Genomic DNA, 19,474 nt, shown 5'->3' with positions numbered 1-19,474 from the left:
ATATATAAAATGTTTCATGTTAGGTTGCCGCCAATTTTAGCGATCAATTGTGGCGGAGTGTCGGCTGAGGAAAAGGCTTATTGGACAAAAGGGCCTCCTAAGGAAGTGGTAAAATATCTTTCATATTAAAAACATTGCATCTTATTAAACGGTTTGAAATTCTAAGATTTGTTGGTAAGTATTTTATCTTAGTTAATATCTACCTATTTCCATTTTTTTTCTTTTCTCCTATCTATTATTTATGTAGGTATATTTACGCCAAATTCCATCCAATCTTATGTGTGAGAAAGAGAGATGAGAAGTTAATGAATTTAATAATTATAAAAACAAGTTTCTACACTAAAAAAAAAATATAATATCCACAAACATGTAATGGTTAATTTTTAAGCAAATAGCGAAATACTATATTATCGATTTTATCAGTTAACTTATAAATGACCGTTTTATCTTTATATACCTAGTGTTCTATCATGCAGTTTTAAAGCAGGACTTATTCCAATGTAGCAAAGCGACACTAGGTAATCTGTACTTCCTATACAGGAATTACTCTTGCTTTATTACGTCATAGTAACTTCCCTGTTTTTAAATTTGAAATCTAATCTTAACAATATTAATAGTATCTTGGTTTGTGCCTTAACATCTTTCCTTGGATCTCAAACTGTATTTGTATAATTGTTTCTCCAAATGGGTTTAGTGGTTAAACGCATAGAAGAGACAAACAAATTGAGTGAATTTCACATTTATAATATTAGCAGAGTTTGAATTTGAATTATGATTATAGGCGGATCCAACGAAACGCGGGGGCAATGGTAAACCCTGTCGTTACGGGTTGCATTGCTCTCGACCCGGATGCAGATTCAAACACCCCGAAAGGTAGTTTTAGGTTATGTATATCCTGTCTGATGTTTTATTGTTTAATTTTGATGTTAATGAAATCATTGTAGTGATTAACGCGTTTGTGATATGAGAATTTTGAGATATGGTCACGTTAGTTGTGCAGTTTTAATATTCAATATTTGTTTGTTGTGTACGAGTTATAATTTTGGCTTAATAAAGTATCTTACTTATATACAAGTTTGGGTTGATTAAGTAAAGCAAGTTTAAAACCACCATTGGAAGAAAGTAGTTATAATGAGACTTAGTTATATTCATATTTTTTTTTGACTGAACTAAAAAGCTTTAACGCCTATTATTATAAGGGATATATTCATATATTGGCTCAATATACATTCCAGGCCGTCTAGTTCGAGCCAGGTGAACTCAAAGAGCGAGACGCAAGACATCAGCTGTATCATTCCGCTTCAGTTACACATACGGCTGCAATCTGATGGGGATATTGTTATTAATGACAAGGTATTTAATCATTTTTGTACGTTAAATAAGTTACCGAACTTCCGTGGGAGGGCAGTGCCAATCCAGATTCTATAATGGGAACAAATCATAACAATTTCCTATCAAACAAAAAAAAATCACGTCAACTGGTTTAAAATCCCAGGGAGTAAGAAATGCAATAAAAACACAGTTCAAAAACCTTCTCCTTTTTTAAAGTCGATAGAATGTTTTTTTTTTTTTAATTTAATGAAATTTTAAAGACTAACAGAAACAATTTAAAAAATCCAGATTGAATCGCAAACAGACAAGCAAGAGAAACATAAAAAGAAACCGAATTGTACACACTCTGAAGCCGAATACACGTTAACTGCTGTGGTGCTATGTATCGAAGACAACCCTAAGAATCTCGTCGCTTACGTCAGAATAGCGGACAAGGGGGATGCCAATTGGTATTTGTACAACGATTTGAGGTAATCATTTTATTTACTATATAACGATGATTGAGTTATTATCATCATCATCATCACCACAAACTTTTTCCCACTGCTGTCACTGTCACTCCACGTGCGGCTATGACATAGGAAAGTATATAAAAGGGGGTCGTGTTGCAATTGCAGCATAGTGCAAGTGGCGGCGGAGGAGGTGTCGCAGTGCGGCGCGTGGTGGAAGTCGCCGTGCGTGCTGTTCTACACGAGCGCGCGGCTGCTGCGCGCCGGCGACGCGCGCGCGCTCTCCTAGCTGTTGTTCTACGGGCCGTTCGCTTTTTGGTATGGCGCTTCTTTTTTTAGTATGTTTTTTTTTAAGTCGTCGTCAGCAATGGAGCTGGTGGGTCGCCTGATGAAAAGCGCTACCACCGCCCATGAACATTTGGAGAGGTGTAAGTTCGATTGCGGATCTGACGCCTCTACAGTTGGATTGCCGACTTTGAAATTGGAAAGGGATTAAGAGAGCATTGACGTATGAAGGAAAGGACTGGGAAGTTTAGGGAAAAGAATTTGGGCCTCCGGCTCCTCCACTCATCGAAAACAGCAGTATGCTATTTCACCCGGTCTTCTGTGTGGGTGTGGTGCTTCCCCGGTGCGAGCTGGCCCAATTCGTGCCGAAGCATACTCGACTACCGCATACAAGTGTTTTATCATTAACTCTTATACCTCATATAGTTAGGAAATGATACATTGTGAATGTAGGATGACCTTAGCACTGGAAGTGAAACACCAGTTAGATGTTTAATTTATTAATTCAACTTATTCTGTACCACGAATTAAATGATAATTGGCAAATACCTATATCCGTCATATACTTCGCTTTGATTGTTTTGTTGTCTCTGCGGTTTTAATGAATCTGTGAATGAAAGGAAAAATTGATTGAGCTCTTTCGATTTTTTGGAATTTTGATCATTACGTGAAATGATCAAAAGTCTTAATTATATCCATCTTATCGCATATAAAATATATGGTTTTTAATACGAAATGTTGTGTACAATATAATAAAAGTGTTTTAACATTATTACTGTTTGTTCCAGCAACGGCCCAGGTGAAGAAGATGTCAAATATATTCGATAAATATTTGAAACGCTTCTCAAATGTCCAATAAGGTTATTCTTGATAGGTATTTATAATGCGAGTGCATTAAGGATTTTAAAATTAAGATAAAGCTGTTTTCCGTTGCATTTAAAACGAAACGACAAAGCTTTCCGGGCTTTGTGCGGTGAAAAAATGAATCGAGATGTAGTTTAAATCACTCAAAGAACTACAAAAGTAGTGCAATAAGCGTATGCATAATTACGAAAGAAATTTTACGATATCTGCCTTCAGAGACCTCTTGTGTTCACGTTTAATGAGTAATTGTATAACTGTAAGGCCAAGTTATATCTATCTAACGATAATCGCATTTTCGTATTAGTACATATCTGTGTATGAGAATATGATCACTTCTTGGTCCAATGGAAAGCGTGTTAACATTAATCAAGCAGTTTTCTGTTCGATTGCCCGATATCATAATGACTTGTATGGAAAATTATCCAATAAGAATCTGAAGAAACGTTTCATTATATATCCCTCTCTTTCTAACACTCTAATATAGCATTTGCTAGAGCGAGGTAAATGGTTTGCCTTGGCCCACGATTGTGAAGATGAATATGCGAATGATAGATCTAACTTGACTCTTGATAGGGCCTATATAGAATTATTGCCTTGTTATAAAGTCATTGTTGTCACTAACTAAATACTTCTATCTCGCTTTAAAAACGTATGAAACATTATATAATTATTGTGACATTATTATTTTAACTCCCAATTATTTTCTATAAATCTAATCTAAACTGGATGGAGAATGTAGGTATTAATAAATCACAGTTAAAAATCTAGTTATCTTTTCTACCTATATACGAGACTAAAAGAAGCATTATTTGTAACATCAATATATTTCAGTTGTACGTTGTTAGAGCGAGACAGCGATAACCGATATAATGTTTTTATTATTATTATATACGTCAATAGACCATAATGAAACATACATTTGTGAGTTATGCAGACTAAATAAATTTACATAGATATAGATATTTTCCAATACTGAATAAAGAAAGCAATACAGAAACACCACGGTTCGAATATTAGCATAAGTAGCGTTATAGATAAATTATTTGATTTTGCTAGGTAAAAGGTTCCATTAAATTTAGGCACAAACATTAGTGATAAACTATTTTAATCGTAGGAAGGCTAGCTTAAATGTTTCTCGAGTTGAACAAACAAATGCTGAATATAGTTATATTGATCTGAAGCTGGGGTATTCATGTTTTCTACAATTGGATATCAATATATTCTAAATAAATAAATAAAGGTTTCTTAGTAGAAGTAACAAATACGAGTGCTGGAGGGAAAGAAAGTCAATATGTAGCTAGTAACGCGAATTGATGAAAAGTACGAAGTAATGGGTTGTCTTATGGACTTTAATTTCATCTTTACTTGTATTTTGTTCATTCATAATGGATAGTCATTTTATCACTCCCATTTTGTTAATATGATCTTTACATGTAAATTTGGCTTGCGAAGTAATTCCGATATGCATTTGTAGAAAATATAGAAAAAACTCAGCATAATAATATCTTCCAAAGTACGATGACTCACACAGAATTAAAAGGGAGATAACCTATATTTCTAATTATTTTTATACAAAGAAAAAATGCAGCTGTAAGTATAAATGATAAATTTTTTAAAGTGATTAAACAGTTTTGTGATCATATTTATTTTGTGATATTTAAACATTCTTTTAAAAAATTTACGTTTTACAATTTCTTTTAACACATTCAGTATTTCGGACGATATTACTTTTAAAATTACGTGTTTTTATATTTTATTTTAAATGGTGGCTGGAATAAAATGCTGTAAAAATATATAAATTTGTTTAATTTTATCCCTTACAAATTCCTTATATCTGCTACTCTTTATTGGATTCAAAAGTTAAATAATGGAAAATATCGAGACCATTTATCTATTATTATTTAAGTACATTTATAAAAATGAACTGTCATATTCAGTTTCTAATTTCTTCTTCTTTTTCATACTTAGTTCGATTTTATGATGTTCGTCCAACGTTTTGGACCGCTCATATCTGTCCGTAGCAACTTTTTTGATATCCTCATAAACGGTGGGATAACATGCTACATAGCTTTCAAAATCTTCTCTATCGAGTCTAAAAAGTTCGCAGTTAGTAACGGCTACAGCTGACGCCGTTCGTAGTCTGTGACTCATGACAAGAGCAATTTCTCCGAAGAAATCGCCGTCTTCCAAATGACACACCTCTTTGCCAGACTCGCAATAAATAGCCACGGTGCCTTTGTGGATGAAATATAAACAGTCTCCTGGAAGAAAAATAATGGTAAGGTAATAGGTACATAAATAATTAATTTGGGATTTATAAAATAAAGTTTCTGTAATGTTATCAAATAAATATTTTTCTAATTAAAAAAAGCATAATCGGTCTTCCTCTACACATTTATACCCTTCTCATTGATAAGCAACATTGTAAGCGATATTTATTGAACTTTTATCTTAACAGAGAACCTAAACCCTATCGTATCTCACCAATAGTTTTAATCTTCATTATGATATCCCCAGCGATGAAAATAACGATTCTCAATTTAATTCCAATTTGCAGTAGCAAAGTGCCCGGCAATTGCTTAAGGAATGTAACATCCCTCACAAGCTGTCTGCCCGTGTGCATTATTATATCTTCACGTAACTGCCCAGAGACACATGACATCATACGGAATTCCTAAAAAAAAATTTGATTAGCGACTACTATATATAAATGTATTTATAAATGCGCCGTATAGAGTTAGATCTTGGCTCTACGCGAGATCTAATATCTTTGACAGAGCAACCACACGAATTGTTTTTGGCGGGATGTTACTTACTGCGAAGAAATGCGATTGGTAACCAATGGCGTAAAATTTCAAAACCTTGTTCTTAATTCTCGTAGGGAACCTTTTTTGGTTGAGGTACATTTCGACTTGTTTGGACATAATGAAGTATTGAGCCCGTGCGGATTCTGAACCGAATATCGTAATAACATACTTGAAGGCGCAGTGTAACACTAACACCTGAAAATTTTAAGCGATTTTACAGTATTAATATTTAATGAAAATATATTTTATAAAATCTACAAAACTTAATTTGCTGGTGTTGATAGATAATGACCTTTAAATTAAGTAAGAATTTAATACCTTCAGTAAATCAATTGTAGACAAATGAATTTGACAAAGCAGTATGTATGACTTTAAAATCAAACATCAAGTGGGTATATTCCAGAGACAATAGTTATATGACAGACAAAATCATTTCCTACATAATTATATATATTTAATAACTGCTGTAGGTATATATGTATTAGTTTTATATATAGGCATTGGTATAAAGCCTTATACAAACCGTTTTCATATATGGTTTCGAGCCTAATTTAAGGAAGCTCACATACGCACCTGTGCTATGCACCAAGACACAATATAAAATGTTTCGAAGCATCCGTCCTTTTCAAGAATATTAATATTGGCGTTCCCTCGTAGCATACCAACTAAAATATTGATAAATAATAAAGAAATACAATACACACTTAGTATATAAACTGCTAAATAGTGCAATATATTGAGCTAAAGGATAAAAATATAATTTTAGATTTAGATTCGTCTGACTTATGTCTCAAAAGTATGTGATTTAAAATAGTCAATGTGTTATTCATTTAAAAAACTTTTAGATGAATTCTGAATAACAGTTCTAGTCATATAGTCATATACCTACCCGCTCTATCTAAGGAAAACACAAATCTAGTAGTGGAAGTCGCATTCCACAGTTTTACAATTGTTATCCACGAACATGCTCTCGGCGATGACGGGGTGTAGACGCCTTCCGACATGTACTCAACAGCGTATTGGAGGTACATGTTCCATGATAAGAACGATAGTAGAAGTAACATTACTTCCAGCGCTGTTTCGCTGCAATGCTTTATAGAAAATAATTACAATAATTTATGCACTCATCAAACGTTAAACTTTAAAATGTGATTGTATATTACAATCACATTATTATTCGTATTTACCGTATTGTTCTTTATTAAGTTATTCTATATACATATATAAAAGTAGCTGCGCCCCGCGGTTTCACCCGCATAAGTCCGTATCCCGTTGGAATATCGCGATAAAAAGTGCCTATATGTTATTCCAGTTGACCAGCTATCTGCGTACCAAATTTCATTGCAATCGGTTCAGTAGTTTTTTCGAGTAAGAATACAAACACACACACATCCTTACAAACTTTCGCATTTATAATATTAGTAGGACTCCGTGTCACAATGTTAGTTACCATACTCCTCCACGGTTGCACCGATTCTCATGAAATTTTGTGTGCATATTGGGTAGATTTGAGAATCGGCTAACATCTATTTTTCGTACCTCTAAATGATAAGATAAAGGCAGTACAGCGTTTGTGCGGTCCGCTAGTATTAATATATAATTGATGGTGGTGATTGTGATCATTTGGAATAGTTAGTTAATTATCGTGTTGATCTTCCAAGATATAAAATATAAAAACAAAAAATATGAGACTGAAGCGGTTTTTTTTTTGCGATTCATGAAACTTGGCAAGGAAAGACATAATTAATAAATTGCGTTTAAAGTCAGTCCAAACGTCTTTTACCTACAATACATAAATTATGTATGTTATTTATTTGTGTCTGTAAATTTATCTAGATTACGAGCGTAAATCAGTAGTAGGCGATAAAAACGAATAGAATAGAAAAGGTTTTAAAGTGTTTTCCGAATTTGATTCACAAAATTGAGCCCTATATAATTTAATTTTACGTTTTCTAATAGAAGGACATTCATTTTACCTATACCTACAGCTACATTTTTTGTTCTATAGCTTACACTCACTCTGACTTCTTTCTTTGTCGTTATATTCTTTACGTATGAAATCAAATGTATCAGCCGTATCATTTTCAGAGAAACCATAAAAAGCTCTACTGGTAAATCTTGGTAGTCAATCATTTTAAGGAACAGTATGGACACTGTCATCAAATCTGGTATGAACCAAGTACGGGTATATTTGAATAGAATTCTCTTTAGGTCCAGAACGACTGTGGAGTTAGTATCACCGACGATGTAGCCAGTGAAAAAGTTTAATACAATGTTTATCAGATAAATTGAATCGAAGGTGAGTAAAGCGCGTTCTTCGTATATCTGGAACAGATAATGTAACTCAAATGTATGAATAATAGGTATTTCTTATTGATAGGTATATTTCTAGGGATTTAAATAGATTAACGTATTTGTGACAAATACGTTAATTAATTTAAATCTAATATTTATTTGCATAGTTATGTATATTATTAATATGTTAAAATATTTATATGTTGCTGCTCTATCACAATATATAAATCAAATGTCTACAAACATGTTTCCCCGGATTGGTTTTTGAATAATGGACTGCGAGTAATATATTAGATAGAAGAATCGTAACCGACAGGAATCCTTCCAACCAAATCCGAAATGTGCTGTACGGGTGTATACTCCATGGGTAGTCCTTGTATTGCATGTACTGATTAGCGCATAAAGATGCGTGAGACCTGTTATGCATAAAAAATCTTATTTATCCTCAATTTTGTTCGCGCTAGATGGGCTTTGTGTTAGCTAAATGCTCTATATTCTCTTTCATCCAGTGAAAATTCAAATAAAATAAGTTAAGCCGATTCAAAGAATACTTTAAACAATTAGAAAGACAGATAGTCCAAATATTTTAAAATATTGTTTACTTTAAAAACCAGCAATGGAGAAATCATTGTTCTTTTAAAATCGCAGACGCTTTAAATTTATTCATATGCTTAGATTAACAGATATTGATAAATATTGATGATTATACTTTAAAATTCTAATATTTTATCACTATGCTATGTTAAGGAGAATTTTATTTGAATTTTGTTTTTGAGATATACCTTTATATTACTAAGTCTAATGAATACCAATATGAAAAGCTCGTAGAAACACAGCTACTAGCAACTTCACAGCTCTAAGTCATATGAAAATTCTAATTATACCCATACAAGTACGCAACGTAAACAAAATATAAATTACTTGTATAATTTACGAGCTCTCGGATCATTCTTCTCTACTGTTACTAGATCCAAGATTAACCGCTTCAGGGGCCCACATTTTATTTCATAAGTTATCACTTTACTCGTCGGCAAGTAACATTTATGACCATGGAAGTAACCGTGAGATGTTTCAGTGTCGGATTTAAGTCCTCGCTCCCCGGGTGTCACGGTAGACAACCTTGGAGTCAACATAATACGTTAAGTCACTTATTTATAATATATTCCTAGATATATTATCCTTATATTAAAGTGATTGAAAGTGATAGGTTCGGAATTGTCATTTGACGTATGGTATTTTTTTTTAATAAAATGTTATGAAAACATTTAGGTACTAGTGTAGTTAAATCTCTTTCTTTCTTTACACAGTTATATTTCTCTTTGATTATTATCTGTAGCTCTATAAAATTATTTTCTATAGCCGACAGTCTTAAAATAGAAAAAATTAAGTTTAATTAATCTTTTTTACATTTTCGGAAATTATTATTAATTCTTTTTTTAAATTTCGATAACCAAAAAATTTATGAATGAAATTTAATTAAAAGCTATAAATAGTGGCGTAGTGTGCCTTAAAACCTTGTATTAATATTTGTTAAAGCAAATGTAAAGAGTTTAGTCAAGAAGTCTTCTATCGACAATAAACAATAAAATGTTCATAAAAATGTCTTCTCCGATTATATAACTGTTATATGGATTCAAAAGAAACATCGCACATAGTTTTCATACTCTGAGTTAGAACAAAGGGTATCTAATGAATGTTAGGAAAAAAATATTAAATATTATTCACAACCTGTTAGAGCGTCATTGTCGAAAAAAAAAACTTTGTTAAATATAAAGTGCCTACACTTTCCTATAAAATCTTTTGCTTTTTACGATTTAAAATATTAATTTGCTTGTCATGATTAAGTAGTGATTATTAGATTTGAATTGTCTGATTTGCTTAGATCATAGGAGTATTTATTGTAGGAGATGATAAGTTAAGAAAAAAAAACTCCGAATATATTTAATATTTATTTTAAATACGTTCGTTTAAAGTAATACGTTTGGTTTGTTATTTGGAAATGTTAAACCAATTTCCATTGTAGAGCAGGTTTCTCCGATTTCCACGAGTCAGCACAAAGCTTTGAACAAAAGACAGCACTTAACAATACATCTTCTTTACTATCTATAAGGATTATTTTCCTGAAATAAAAAAGGAAAAAGATTTAAGAAAATAACAATATTGCTTCTTAGGTTTGTCGTTCGAAAATAAGTTTTGTTGAGAAAAATATTACCGAAATGTTGAATCTTTAAATGTATTAGGAATTATACTCACTCGATACAAAAATCGAAATATGCATAATCGAAAACTGGATTTTTGCATGTGATATTTTCACATCTCGATGGCGGACCATTGCAAAGGTCAGTTTTTATAAAATTAGGAAGATAGTCAAAATATCCTCGCACGATATCAGCTGGAGCATATGTCCTTGTTCTATTCCTTATAATGTAGTTTAATTGGTTTCTTCTATTCAGTTCGTAATTTCCATTGATATCATTGATCTGTGAATGTTCATTTATTCTGAATCCGTCTAATTTGTCCTCAAGTTTTCTTACACAAATATTGTTTACATTATCTCTATGATTGTCAGAATATATACTAACTGGTCTGTCATTTAATTTATTTGCTATATCACAGAGAATTATGTAAAATCTTCTTTTGCTCAGTTCAAATAGACTAGGTGGAGTTTGATTATCGCCGGTCAATATAGTTTCATAATCGTATGGTGTTTTTATGGTAACTTCGTGTTTTCGTTTGTTGTCAAGAATTTTAATATATGCACCGTTTGATGTATCGCCACTGTTTGTTAAATGTAGACACCTGGAAATTGGAAAATGTGTGTAAATACTATGTAACGCAGCAAACGTCTCCAAAGATATGGCCAGGGCATAAAACAGTTAACAACCTATTCTTATACCTACGCATTATACACAAAAAATATATAAAAGGAGTATGGCAACTAACATTATTGCTCTAGAATTTTGTACGAAACTAGGTGTTCGATCCGGCTTCGCCCGTGGTGCATATATATACACCACCACTCATTGAAGTTGCAGCTTCCTTATGGTGAAAGAATTCTTGTAATAGCTCCAGTGCTTAATTACGTGAAAACGTTACAAATATATAAAAATAGAAAAGTTTCCTCTATATAATATAAGTGTAGATAAGTTAGGTTCAGTTTTCATATTGTTATCTTATTCTGATTTATTTACGCATTGTATGCAATACTTACCCAATGTTAAGACTTCTTGTTTGTTGATCTCTAAACATATGATTCCAAAGCGAATAGGGGATTGTTCTTATAGCAGCATTCCTCCAAAATCTAAACTCACAATGGTGGTAGTTATACACTGGTCTCTGTGGTAACCATTCTAGTTTATTATCTGTAAATGACAATAATTATTAAACGAAAATTAATATAATAGTAGATATACTGTAACACGCACATAATACTCAGGTGAATTTTAAATACATACTAGCTGCACACCCGCGCTCTGGGTAGTCATTCATATAAAATAATATAAAGCCCGTATTCGTAGTCATTTTTTATGAATAATATAGGTAAAGTTCTATTTATTAAATTGGAACAAACTGCGTATGGTGTGCAAATTTTGATTAAAATCGGTTGAGTAGGTTAGGATTCCATCGCGGACAATCAAAGTGACAAGTTTTTTATTTAAATTAAGATTATCTACCTACATGTATACAAATAAGTCAATTATGACATAGTATCTTTATTCGTTATTTTATACATAAATATTACTATACAAATTTCGAAATTTCAGAATCAATGAGGAAGCATTAAATAAGATTTATGCCCAGTTTGTTATCTCAAGCAAACTCGGTTACTGTCTACCATCGTTTTACGAGCAACACTTAAAAGTGAATAGGCATGCCACTTTGAAAGCGGTTATAAAAATGTTTAAAATCAGTTCATTGTTGCTGAAAACTGAAGACTGTATAATAGGGAACATTGAAGTAAATTTTATATAATTAAAGCTGCTCAGTTTAAAACAAGGTATATTTTATATCCTTCCATTACATGCGATATGAATTGCATGGGTACCTCAAAATATTACACCTAGACATGGCGATGAAAGTGCCTAACGTGGAAGTAAGTTAATAAACAGTTACATATAGTTATGGTTATAGTACGTATAAGAATAAGTATGATAAATATTATTACGGTACAAACTAATATACAAAAATCAAATCACAGCATTAAAAATGTAATACTGTTTACCACAAACCGAAAGATAACGTAGGATTCGCAATTCCGCCAGTCGCAACGGCAGACGTTTCAGTTCATTTTCATCTAAAATCAGAAACTTGAGGTTCTTAGCGTCAGCTATTTCTTCGGGGATGTATCTTAATCTATTCCCGCTAATATCCAGGCATTTAAGGCTTCGCAGCTTCGATATCTCACGCGGTAACTCCGTAATATCATTACCGCTCAAGTACAGACTTTCAAGATTACTAAGTTTGCAAATTTCGCTCGGTATACGTGAAATAAGGTTTTCCTTCAAATATATGTCTATAACGTCGGCTTCTTCGCCTTGCAGCTTCTGAAGCGGGAACTCGGTAAATCCACGATAATTCCAATGAAGAACACTCGAAACATTAGCACACTGATTGTAATCCATTGCCGTACTAAAGTTTAACCAGTTGCGGTTTATGATTCGCATTAACTTTTAAAGCATAATAAATTATAACATTAAAAATTGTATCGTTCACAACGAAAAAATCAAACTGTTTTCCGCGCGAGCTGTCTTTATTCCCGATCGTACAAGACTGGTAAATCGTGAGGTAACCATGAATTATTTTTAAAACTATGGCAAGGCCTTTAATTTAAAATTAGACGTAGCTATCATATCAATTTTACATCATACACTTTCTACATTAGCATAAATCACTACGGGAATAGTTTAATTCGTGGTGAATGTTGTAAACATAAACATTTCATCACTCGGAAGAAAATCTGACGAAGAGAGACTTCAATCTATTTTTACTTTACTGCTATTCGGCGATTCGATTTACTTAGTTCTTTGTTTGATATAATTGCTGTTATGATTTGATAATCCTATTATGATTTTGGTGTATGTATTATTACTAACATTCCGCCCGCGGTTTCGCCCGCGTTTTTAAACGAAACTCACATGGAAATGAGATATTTCACCGCAATAATAAGTAGCCAGAAATAAAATGATTTGATAAAATCGTTCCTAAGCAACGTGAAAGAAACTGTATTTTTGCATAGCTGCTTTTTGTCAGCCTCAATCGATATTGATGAATTTTAAGTATTAATTAGCTAGATATATTTTTTACTTGTTTAATTAAAAAGTGTTAAATTTGATTCATGTTTACGTCGATTCAGAGAAACTTTATGTAAGTACAAATATGATTGGATTTTCCATTGCTGAAACTAAATACTTAGTACTTATCTATACTCACCGTAGTCTATATTGATGTTAGTTGTATTAAACAACTCAATAAGTAGATACAACTACAAACCTACAACGCTACAACCCTATTTGGATTTATAATAATTTATTGATTATCTTTAATATCTCCTGATAATATAATCAATAAATATAAAAGTTATATATCAGTAGACTATTCAAACCTTTGAACTATGACATAAACCAAAAAAAACAGTCCAGACCCTAAGGTTGCACTCCAAATTTTAACTAGAAATTACATTTACTATGTGTAAGCGCATCACAGAGTATTTATGAAAAACGAATCTAATAAAATGTTAACGTATTGGGTACAAGAATTTGGCGGGATGCCAAATGTGAAATTGTATTGGGTCGAGGACACACGGCGGCGATTGTAAACAATGGAAGCACTGCATTTCTTGTATTGTCGAAACATCAGTTAATTCAGGTTAAACTGGAAACTTTGATAAATATGTACCTATGTGCCAAGGAGTGTAATAAGTTCTTTCATAGAAGCGTACGTATTGGTATGGAATAATATACGTATTTTCCTTTGGTTTATTTATTCTTATTTCTTTACTCAGGTGTACAACAAAGATCTTCAAAGATTTTGAAATTTGTCATGTGGTGTCATCACAGATAACTTAATATGCAAGTAGTATGCATAATGTCCATAACATATTTTATTTTTGTAAATAGAAACTGGTTAGTATACATAGTATACGCTATATTATTAAAAACGTATTGACATATTTAAAGCTTATAGTCATAGCTTATAGTAATAAAAAATACACAATCTATTTCGTATTCATGTGACAATTAGCAATAAAACAGTAATAGACACTGACGCATCCCATTTATTCAATTTTCAAATTAATTAAACTACACAATATAAATAGGCATTGAAGAATTGTTATTATCTACTTATGTAATATAACATCATAAATAGGTTATCACATTCATTCAGTCGAAGTAGAAAATTATGCAATTAGAAATTATACTTCTTATTCAAATAAAGATATTCAGCCCTTCATATTAGTGGTAAAATAATAATACTTATAAGAAAATCAAAAAATGTATAGAGATTAACATATAAGTCGATAGTCGATCAAAAGTCCATAGAAAGAAAGTCTTGATATTTATATAATAATGCGTAGTTTAGATATGTGATAAAGCTATAGATAGATTTTAAATTAACATTTGGTCGCAAGTCATTTTTCATACACTCTTATTCTTCATACACTAGTAACAAGAAAACTTTATTAAAAGAAAACGACCATTCTACATACTTAAGTATTTTTAAATTAAATGCATTTAGTAGATATAACAATCGTTTTTAATTACTTAAAGTTACATTTTTAAATATACGTTTTTATGAAAAATACGAATGTTGCATCTTAGTACGTTTATATACATATTTAATTTTACATTAATTGAAATAATTTTATCAAAGCTGTTGTTCTATTGACATACATACTTAGTACCATTTTATTAACGCATTCTTATAACTCTTATAAATTGTCCTCTATGCTTCTCTTGGCCCTAATACATAAGGCCTCATTCACCATGTTTGCTTTGAAATGTCAAATTTTGAAATAAAAATTGCTTTATTCATAACTGACCTAGATTTTCCAAAAGGGTGAAAAATGGTCCTAATGACTTTTGAACCTTTTATAATTTTAGAATTGTTTTAACAATTTACTACTATATAACGTGGATAGTTTACTATTGGAAAACAATGAGAACTTGTATATTTTAAAAGATATTCCTTAACATTTTCGATGCATTACAACATCATAGGTAGATCAAATGCTTAGGAAAGCTCCAGACTGTATCAAGACTCAAAAAGTCCTTTAAATATAGATGTATTTTTTATAAATGTATACTTATTATTTAAAACCTGCGAATTATTCTAACCCTGCGACATTTCCCATCACTTTCGTCGTCACTGTCAAACGATGATTGTCGGTTTGGCATCATTAATGCTTGGAGCTCTGGGTTCAACGGCAGAACTGGGAAAGAAGACCGGCGCACCATAGGGATTGGGCGTGCTCCTGAAAAATCGAACTATTAATATTACTTACATATATACGTATATATTTACTTTTTAGCGGGTTACCAACTAACTAGTTATATATCCAAAGAGATATATAGGCCAATATCTCTGGTCCCGACCTCTGCAAACGGTCATGGGCGGCAGTGGTGGCTTACCATCAGGAGAAGCACTAGTTCAGTTATTACTAAAAAAATATATCGCTGAAATTATTTAGTTTCTGATATAAAAAAATATGGATGTGCCCTGTTTCAGGCGTTGGGACGTATGTAAAATTTTTTATTCGGTTTCATTATATTGGCAACACATGTTTCCAGAGCAGCTTGCAAAAACATAAATGTTATATTCTTTACAATATGTTAGTTTGAAAGAAAACAATTTCCAAGCTTCTAGATTGACAGTCCTAGGGGAAAACGTAAGGACGTATCCGCTCATTAGTTGCTGGAAATTCCTTTTCCTACGATTCCAAATGAGTAACACAAATTGATAGTATTACATTCGCTATCTTTACTATAGCATAGTTTAAAAAAATAAAAACATATACTGATGCCGTATTGAAATATTTATTTCCAAATTATATAAACAAAATATGAAATGATTTGTTTGAAAAACATTTTCGCAGTGATGTTATATTTAATTCATAGCCACAAAATCCGGTACGAGACATGTTTGTTTAAAACGTGAGGAGCGCAGAAATAGTCCATGTCCAATTAAGAGATACGGGGCCTTTAAAAACAAAATTCTGTTAATTTAAATTGAAATTCAGAATATTGCCGCTTTGTTATCGATGTATACAACAATTGTGGCAAAGCTTTGATCACTCGTTTGGAACTCTCTGTATTTAATGGTTATTATGTATCATCCTGCCTTAACACCGAGTAGTCAATTATTGAATTTCAACACAGTACGTTTGGAAATTGTTTGGACATATTTGATGAATTAATTTGCTTTTAAACGTCCTAGCTTCTATTGCATTCAAAAAGAGCTTGTAGAAACACATATAATGATGACAATTTCGTATATATTCACATAATTTCTTTATATAAAACGACATAAAATAATATTGGACAGAAGTAGATATTGTAAAATTTGTTTTACACTTAAAATAAACGAAGCCTGCTTGACAAACATAAGTATTATTTTTGTATTTGTTTAAATTTAGATTAAAATATAATATAATGTTTTGTATAATGTGCATAACGCAAAAACATGTGCAATGTTACAAGCCGCAATGCAAAAATGAATAGAAATAATGACAATAAATAAATAATCTTACCTTTTGAGCTCAGTCGTTAGTGAGACCTTTTATGGAAAACAAAATAAAAAAGAAGATAGTTTAAACATTGGCAATAAAAACACATAAACATTCTCAAAACACAATATTTTTGACTAGACAAGAACAAGAAGAGTTGCTTTAATTCATTAGTATTCAATTCACATTTAAAATAAAAATGTTTGACAGCAATCAGATAAATTGAAAAAGCATTTTGTTAACAACATTTATAAAACAAGATTAGGTCAAGGAGAAGAAAATGTCAACACATACCAATTAATTTAGCGATTGATTGTCTTTTCACCAGTCTTGGTTCATTGGAGTCACCAATTGAGGGGGGCGCGGTTTCGGTCTGCGGCTTCTTATCGCTGAGATAAGAATTTATCGATTCTCCCCTCGTATATGGTCTACGACGAGACTCTTTATCATCAGAGCCAGTTTTCTCTGTTTCAGCTATTTGGAATAATTGAAAACCGAACTTGCTCGACTCTCGTCTAAGAGGTTTATTTGCGAATTCTGCAAGTGACTGCCTCCTTCCTTCGGTGTTCAATTTTTTCTTTCTTTCTTCTTTTTCCTTGAAGGCATCAAATGCAGCATTCAGAACTAACAGCACAAGGAATACAGTGATTCCTATCATAGAAATCGTATTATTATTTTTATCCATTTTTTGTTTAGTTGGTAGCTTTATTTTCTTTTCTTTATAAACTAAAGGTGGTTTCGTGAATATGTCCAAGATGCTGCAAGCGTCTCTGAAGAACAATGGAATCGGATTGCGATTTGATAATTTTTCCACTGAAGTACTTGCTTTTATTTTCGGCGGATTGTCGACAGCTACGATTTTTGTTTCTTCAACAGGATTGTTCGCCATAAACCACATGTTAACGTTGTATAAGCAATAAATAATGAGAAAGAAAATAAAAAACAAAGTCTTACGTTCGTTCATGTTTACATCGCAGAATAGCTGCTGTGTTTTGACAAAGCCCGTGCTCCGAATGCTTCTACTCACGTACTGTTCGTTGTTAGAACGTTGCAAGCTTACATCTCATTTGTGTTTTCTTTAATTGTCGGATATTTATGAATATATTTGATAGCGAACAGTTCCCGACATTCGCTCTTGGTTTGTGGGGTGTTTTTACTGCGCATGTGCGGTTTTCTGAGCTGGGGCGCAGTGAGAACCTATACATTTATTATAACTTCGTTTCATTCACGCTGACACAGAAACATAATCCAGTAATACAATGTGTTTTCTAACTTTAATTATTTCACATTAATTTTAAATACATTTTCTATTATTACGCTCTCCTTCTTTATGGAAAACATACGTTATCGCAGTAATATTATCTAAACATTAGAACTTGAGTGCTCGATACATCGACACGCTTTGAAGGGAATAATAATTAATTTTTATCTATATCGATCGTGTAAAACAACCGCTGTTACGTGATGGATGAAAGCACTGTGGGATTGTTTATATTATTATTCACTAAATATCTATGCGTTTCGTCCATGGATGCAAGGCGACCATTTATAATTAAACATTTGTCAATAAACATTGTTTACTTTATTTGTGGACTTTGATCGAATCCGATATAGATATCAGCATTTTAGAATTATTCCCAAGAATCAAAGCGTAAAATGAATATAAGTTTTTATTTCAAAAAGAATTTGTATTTCTAATTTATGTATGTGGTTAAAATGTATATTTATTTTGAAATGAAAATAAACTTTTACCGTGAATATAATTTACAGAATTTTTGGAAAATTTGTATGACATGCTTTTTTATATAATAGTGGGCAGCTGATATGGTGTTGTGCCTGATCATAACTACCGCCCAAGAACATTTGCAGAGGTATGGCCGCTGTAATTGTGTAACTTTTTATGAGTAAAGGATAAGGGAATGATTGATGCTGGGAATAAAGCAATTGATTAGGAAGTACGAGGAAAAGGATGCGAGGATAGAAATGCAGTACTATTTCACGATTGAACAGCATTTTAGAGTAGATGATTAACATTGTTAAAAAAATGAAAAGATCAACTTAACCGGTTTTTTATATACAGTATACGTAAGAAAATTTAATCCTAGCGATGCCAATCAATATACTAAAATAAACCCTTGAAATATATTGTCAGCTAATAAAAGCTTTAAAAACAAAACAATTTGAATAACATCACTTATTTCTATTTGGAATGGAAGTAAACACGTTAATTAAATTAATTGCTTTCGATTCATCTTCATCAGATAGGTCCAGCTTGAGCTATGTTTTGTTTCGTTTCCTATTATTTTGTAAACGATTGTTTGATAATTACTCGTTTAGAAGTAAAACAAAATAATTAGTTACGTTTGGTTAGGTTATACATTGCTAGGTTAATAAGGTGACATTGATTAGTAAAGAATTTTTATTTATGTACTATTCTATTTAGTACTCATCTGGACCAAAACTCCTTTTTCCACGCATCATCATTTTCCTACATCAATCAGGCTGGCATCATAATTTTGCTCGTAAATAACATTGAACAAACTATCGTAGTCTATGAATTTATTAATGAACGAACTTCATTGGTTAATGAACGAAATGTCATGAAAAGGATAAATCATTCATGAGCTATCTTTAAAAGTGTCTACTAATATGCAACTCATGTCATACACTGCATTTCGGACATTCATTGTTACATATATAATATTTATATAGTGGTGCCT

General features: G+C 31.9%; 3 protein-coding genes across 5 annotated transcripts in view; 1 reads left to right on the top strand and 2 right to left on the bottom strand.

Moving 5' to 3' along the window:
* The window catches only part of LOC119830666 (PAN2-PAN3 deadenylation complex catalytic subunit PAN2), a 16,486-nt gene extending 11,980 nt beyond the window's left edge, over positions 1-4,506 (top strand). For both annotated transcript variants that reach the window (XM_038353739.1, XM_038353740.1), the window contains exons 17-22: positions 24-108; positions 782-873; positions 1,236-1,353; positions 1,621-1,802; positions 1,950-2,099; positions 2,855-4,506. In XM_038353739.1, the coding sequence (XP_038209667.1) occupies positions 24-108; positions 782-873; positions 1,236-1,353; positions 1,621-1,802; positions 1,950-2,070 (598 nt within the window). In that variant the 3' untranslated portion in view covers positions 2,071-2,099; positions 2,855-4,506. The remainder of the gene's footprint in view (positions 1-23; positions 109-781; positions 874-1,235; positions 1,354-1,620; positions 1,803-1,949; positions 2,100-2,854) is intronic.
* A 311-nt stretch (positions 4,507-4,817) lies between these two features.
* On the bottom strand, positions 4,818-9,165 carry LOC119830940 (potassium/sodium hyperpolarization-activated cyclic nucleotide-gated channel 1-like). The gene is made up of 8 exons (XM_038354131.1): positions 8,954-9,165; positions 8,277-8,448; positions 7,757-8,062; positions 6,627-6,828; positions 6,311-6,402; positions 5,747-5,932; positions 5,415-5,604; positions 4,818-5,191 (listed from the first exon to the last, which is right to left on the bottom strand). The coding sequence occupies exons 1-8, from the start codon at positions 9,163-9,165 to the stop codon at positions 4,842-4,844; spliced, it is 1,710 nt and encodes a 569-aa protein (XP_038210059.1). The 3' UTR covers positions 4,818-4,841.
* Positions 9,166-9,966: 801 nt separating this feature from the next.
* On the bottom strand, positions 9,967-18,156 carry LOC119830749 (leucine-rich repeat-containing protein 28-like). Of its 2 annotated transcripts, none has more exons than XM_038353876.1 (4): positions 17,049-18,156; positions 11,244-11,394; positions 10,286-10,831; positions 9,967-10,152 (listed from the first exon to the last, which is right to left on the bottom strand). In XM_038353876.1, the coding sequence occupies exons 1-4, from the start codon at positions 17,716-17,718 to the stop codon at positions 10,035-10,037; spliced, it is 1,485 nt and encodes a 494-aa protein (XP_038209804.1). In that variant the 5' UTR covers positions 17,719-18,156; the 3' UTR covers positions 9,967-10,034. The 2 variants fall into 2 exon arrangements, with proteins under 2 accessions (XP_038209804.1, XP_038209803.1); XM_038353875.1 differs by lacking the exon at positions 17,049-18,156 and adding an exon at positions 12,255-12,796.
* Between the last annotated feature and the right edge of the window lie 1,318 nt (positions 18,157-19,474).

Source organism: Zerene cesonia, chromosome 12, assembly GCF_012273895.1.
Source record: "Zerene cesonia ecotype Mississippi chromosome 12, Zerene_cesonia_1.1, whole genome shotgun sequence".
In the NCBI taxonomy this organism is placed as follows: Eukaryota; Metazoa; Arthropoda; class Insecta; order Lepidoptera; family Pieridae; genus Zerene; species Zerene cesonia.
The sequence above is the reverse complement of the archived record's forward strand: the minus strand, read 5'-3'. Positions and strand labels throughout refer to the sequence as shown.

Excerpts from the sequence above, each read along its gene's own strand:
- LOC119830940 (XM_038354131.1), bottom strand. The coding sequence starts at position 9,165 with ATGTTGACTCCAAGGTTGTCTACCGTGACACCCGGGGAGCGAGGACTT. Across the intron at positions 8,449-8,953 it reads AGAGCTCGTAAATTATACAA|GTCTCACGCATCTTTATGCG; the intron begins GTAATTTATATT and ends TATGCATAACAG. Across the intron at positions 5,933-6,310 it reads TGTCTTGGTGCATAGCACAG|GTGTTAGTGTTACACTGCGC; the intron begins GTGCGTATGTGA and ends TAAAATTTTCAG.
- LOC119830749 (XM_038353876.1), bottom strand. The coding sequence starts at position 17,718 with ATGAACGAACGTAAGACTTTGTTTTTTATTTTCTTTCTCATTATTTAT. Across the intron at positions 11,395-17,048 it reads ATCAATCGCTAAATTAATTG|ATAATAAACTAGAATGGTTA; the intron begins GTATGTGTTGAC and ends TGTCATTTACAG. Across the intron at positions 10,832-11,243 it reads ACAAGAAGTCTTAACATTGG|GTGTCTACATTTAACAAACA; the intron begins GTAAGTATTGCA and ends TCCAATTTCCAG.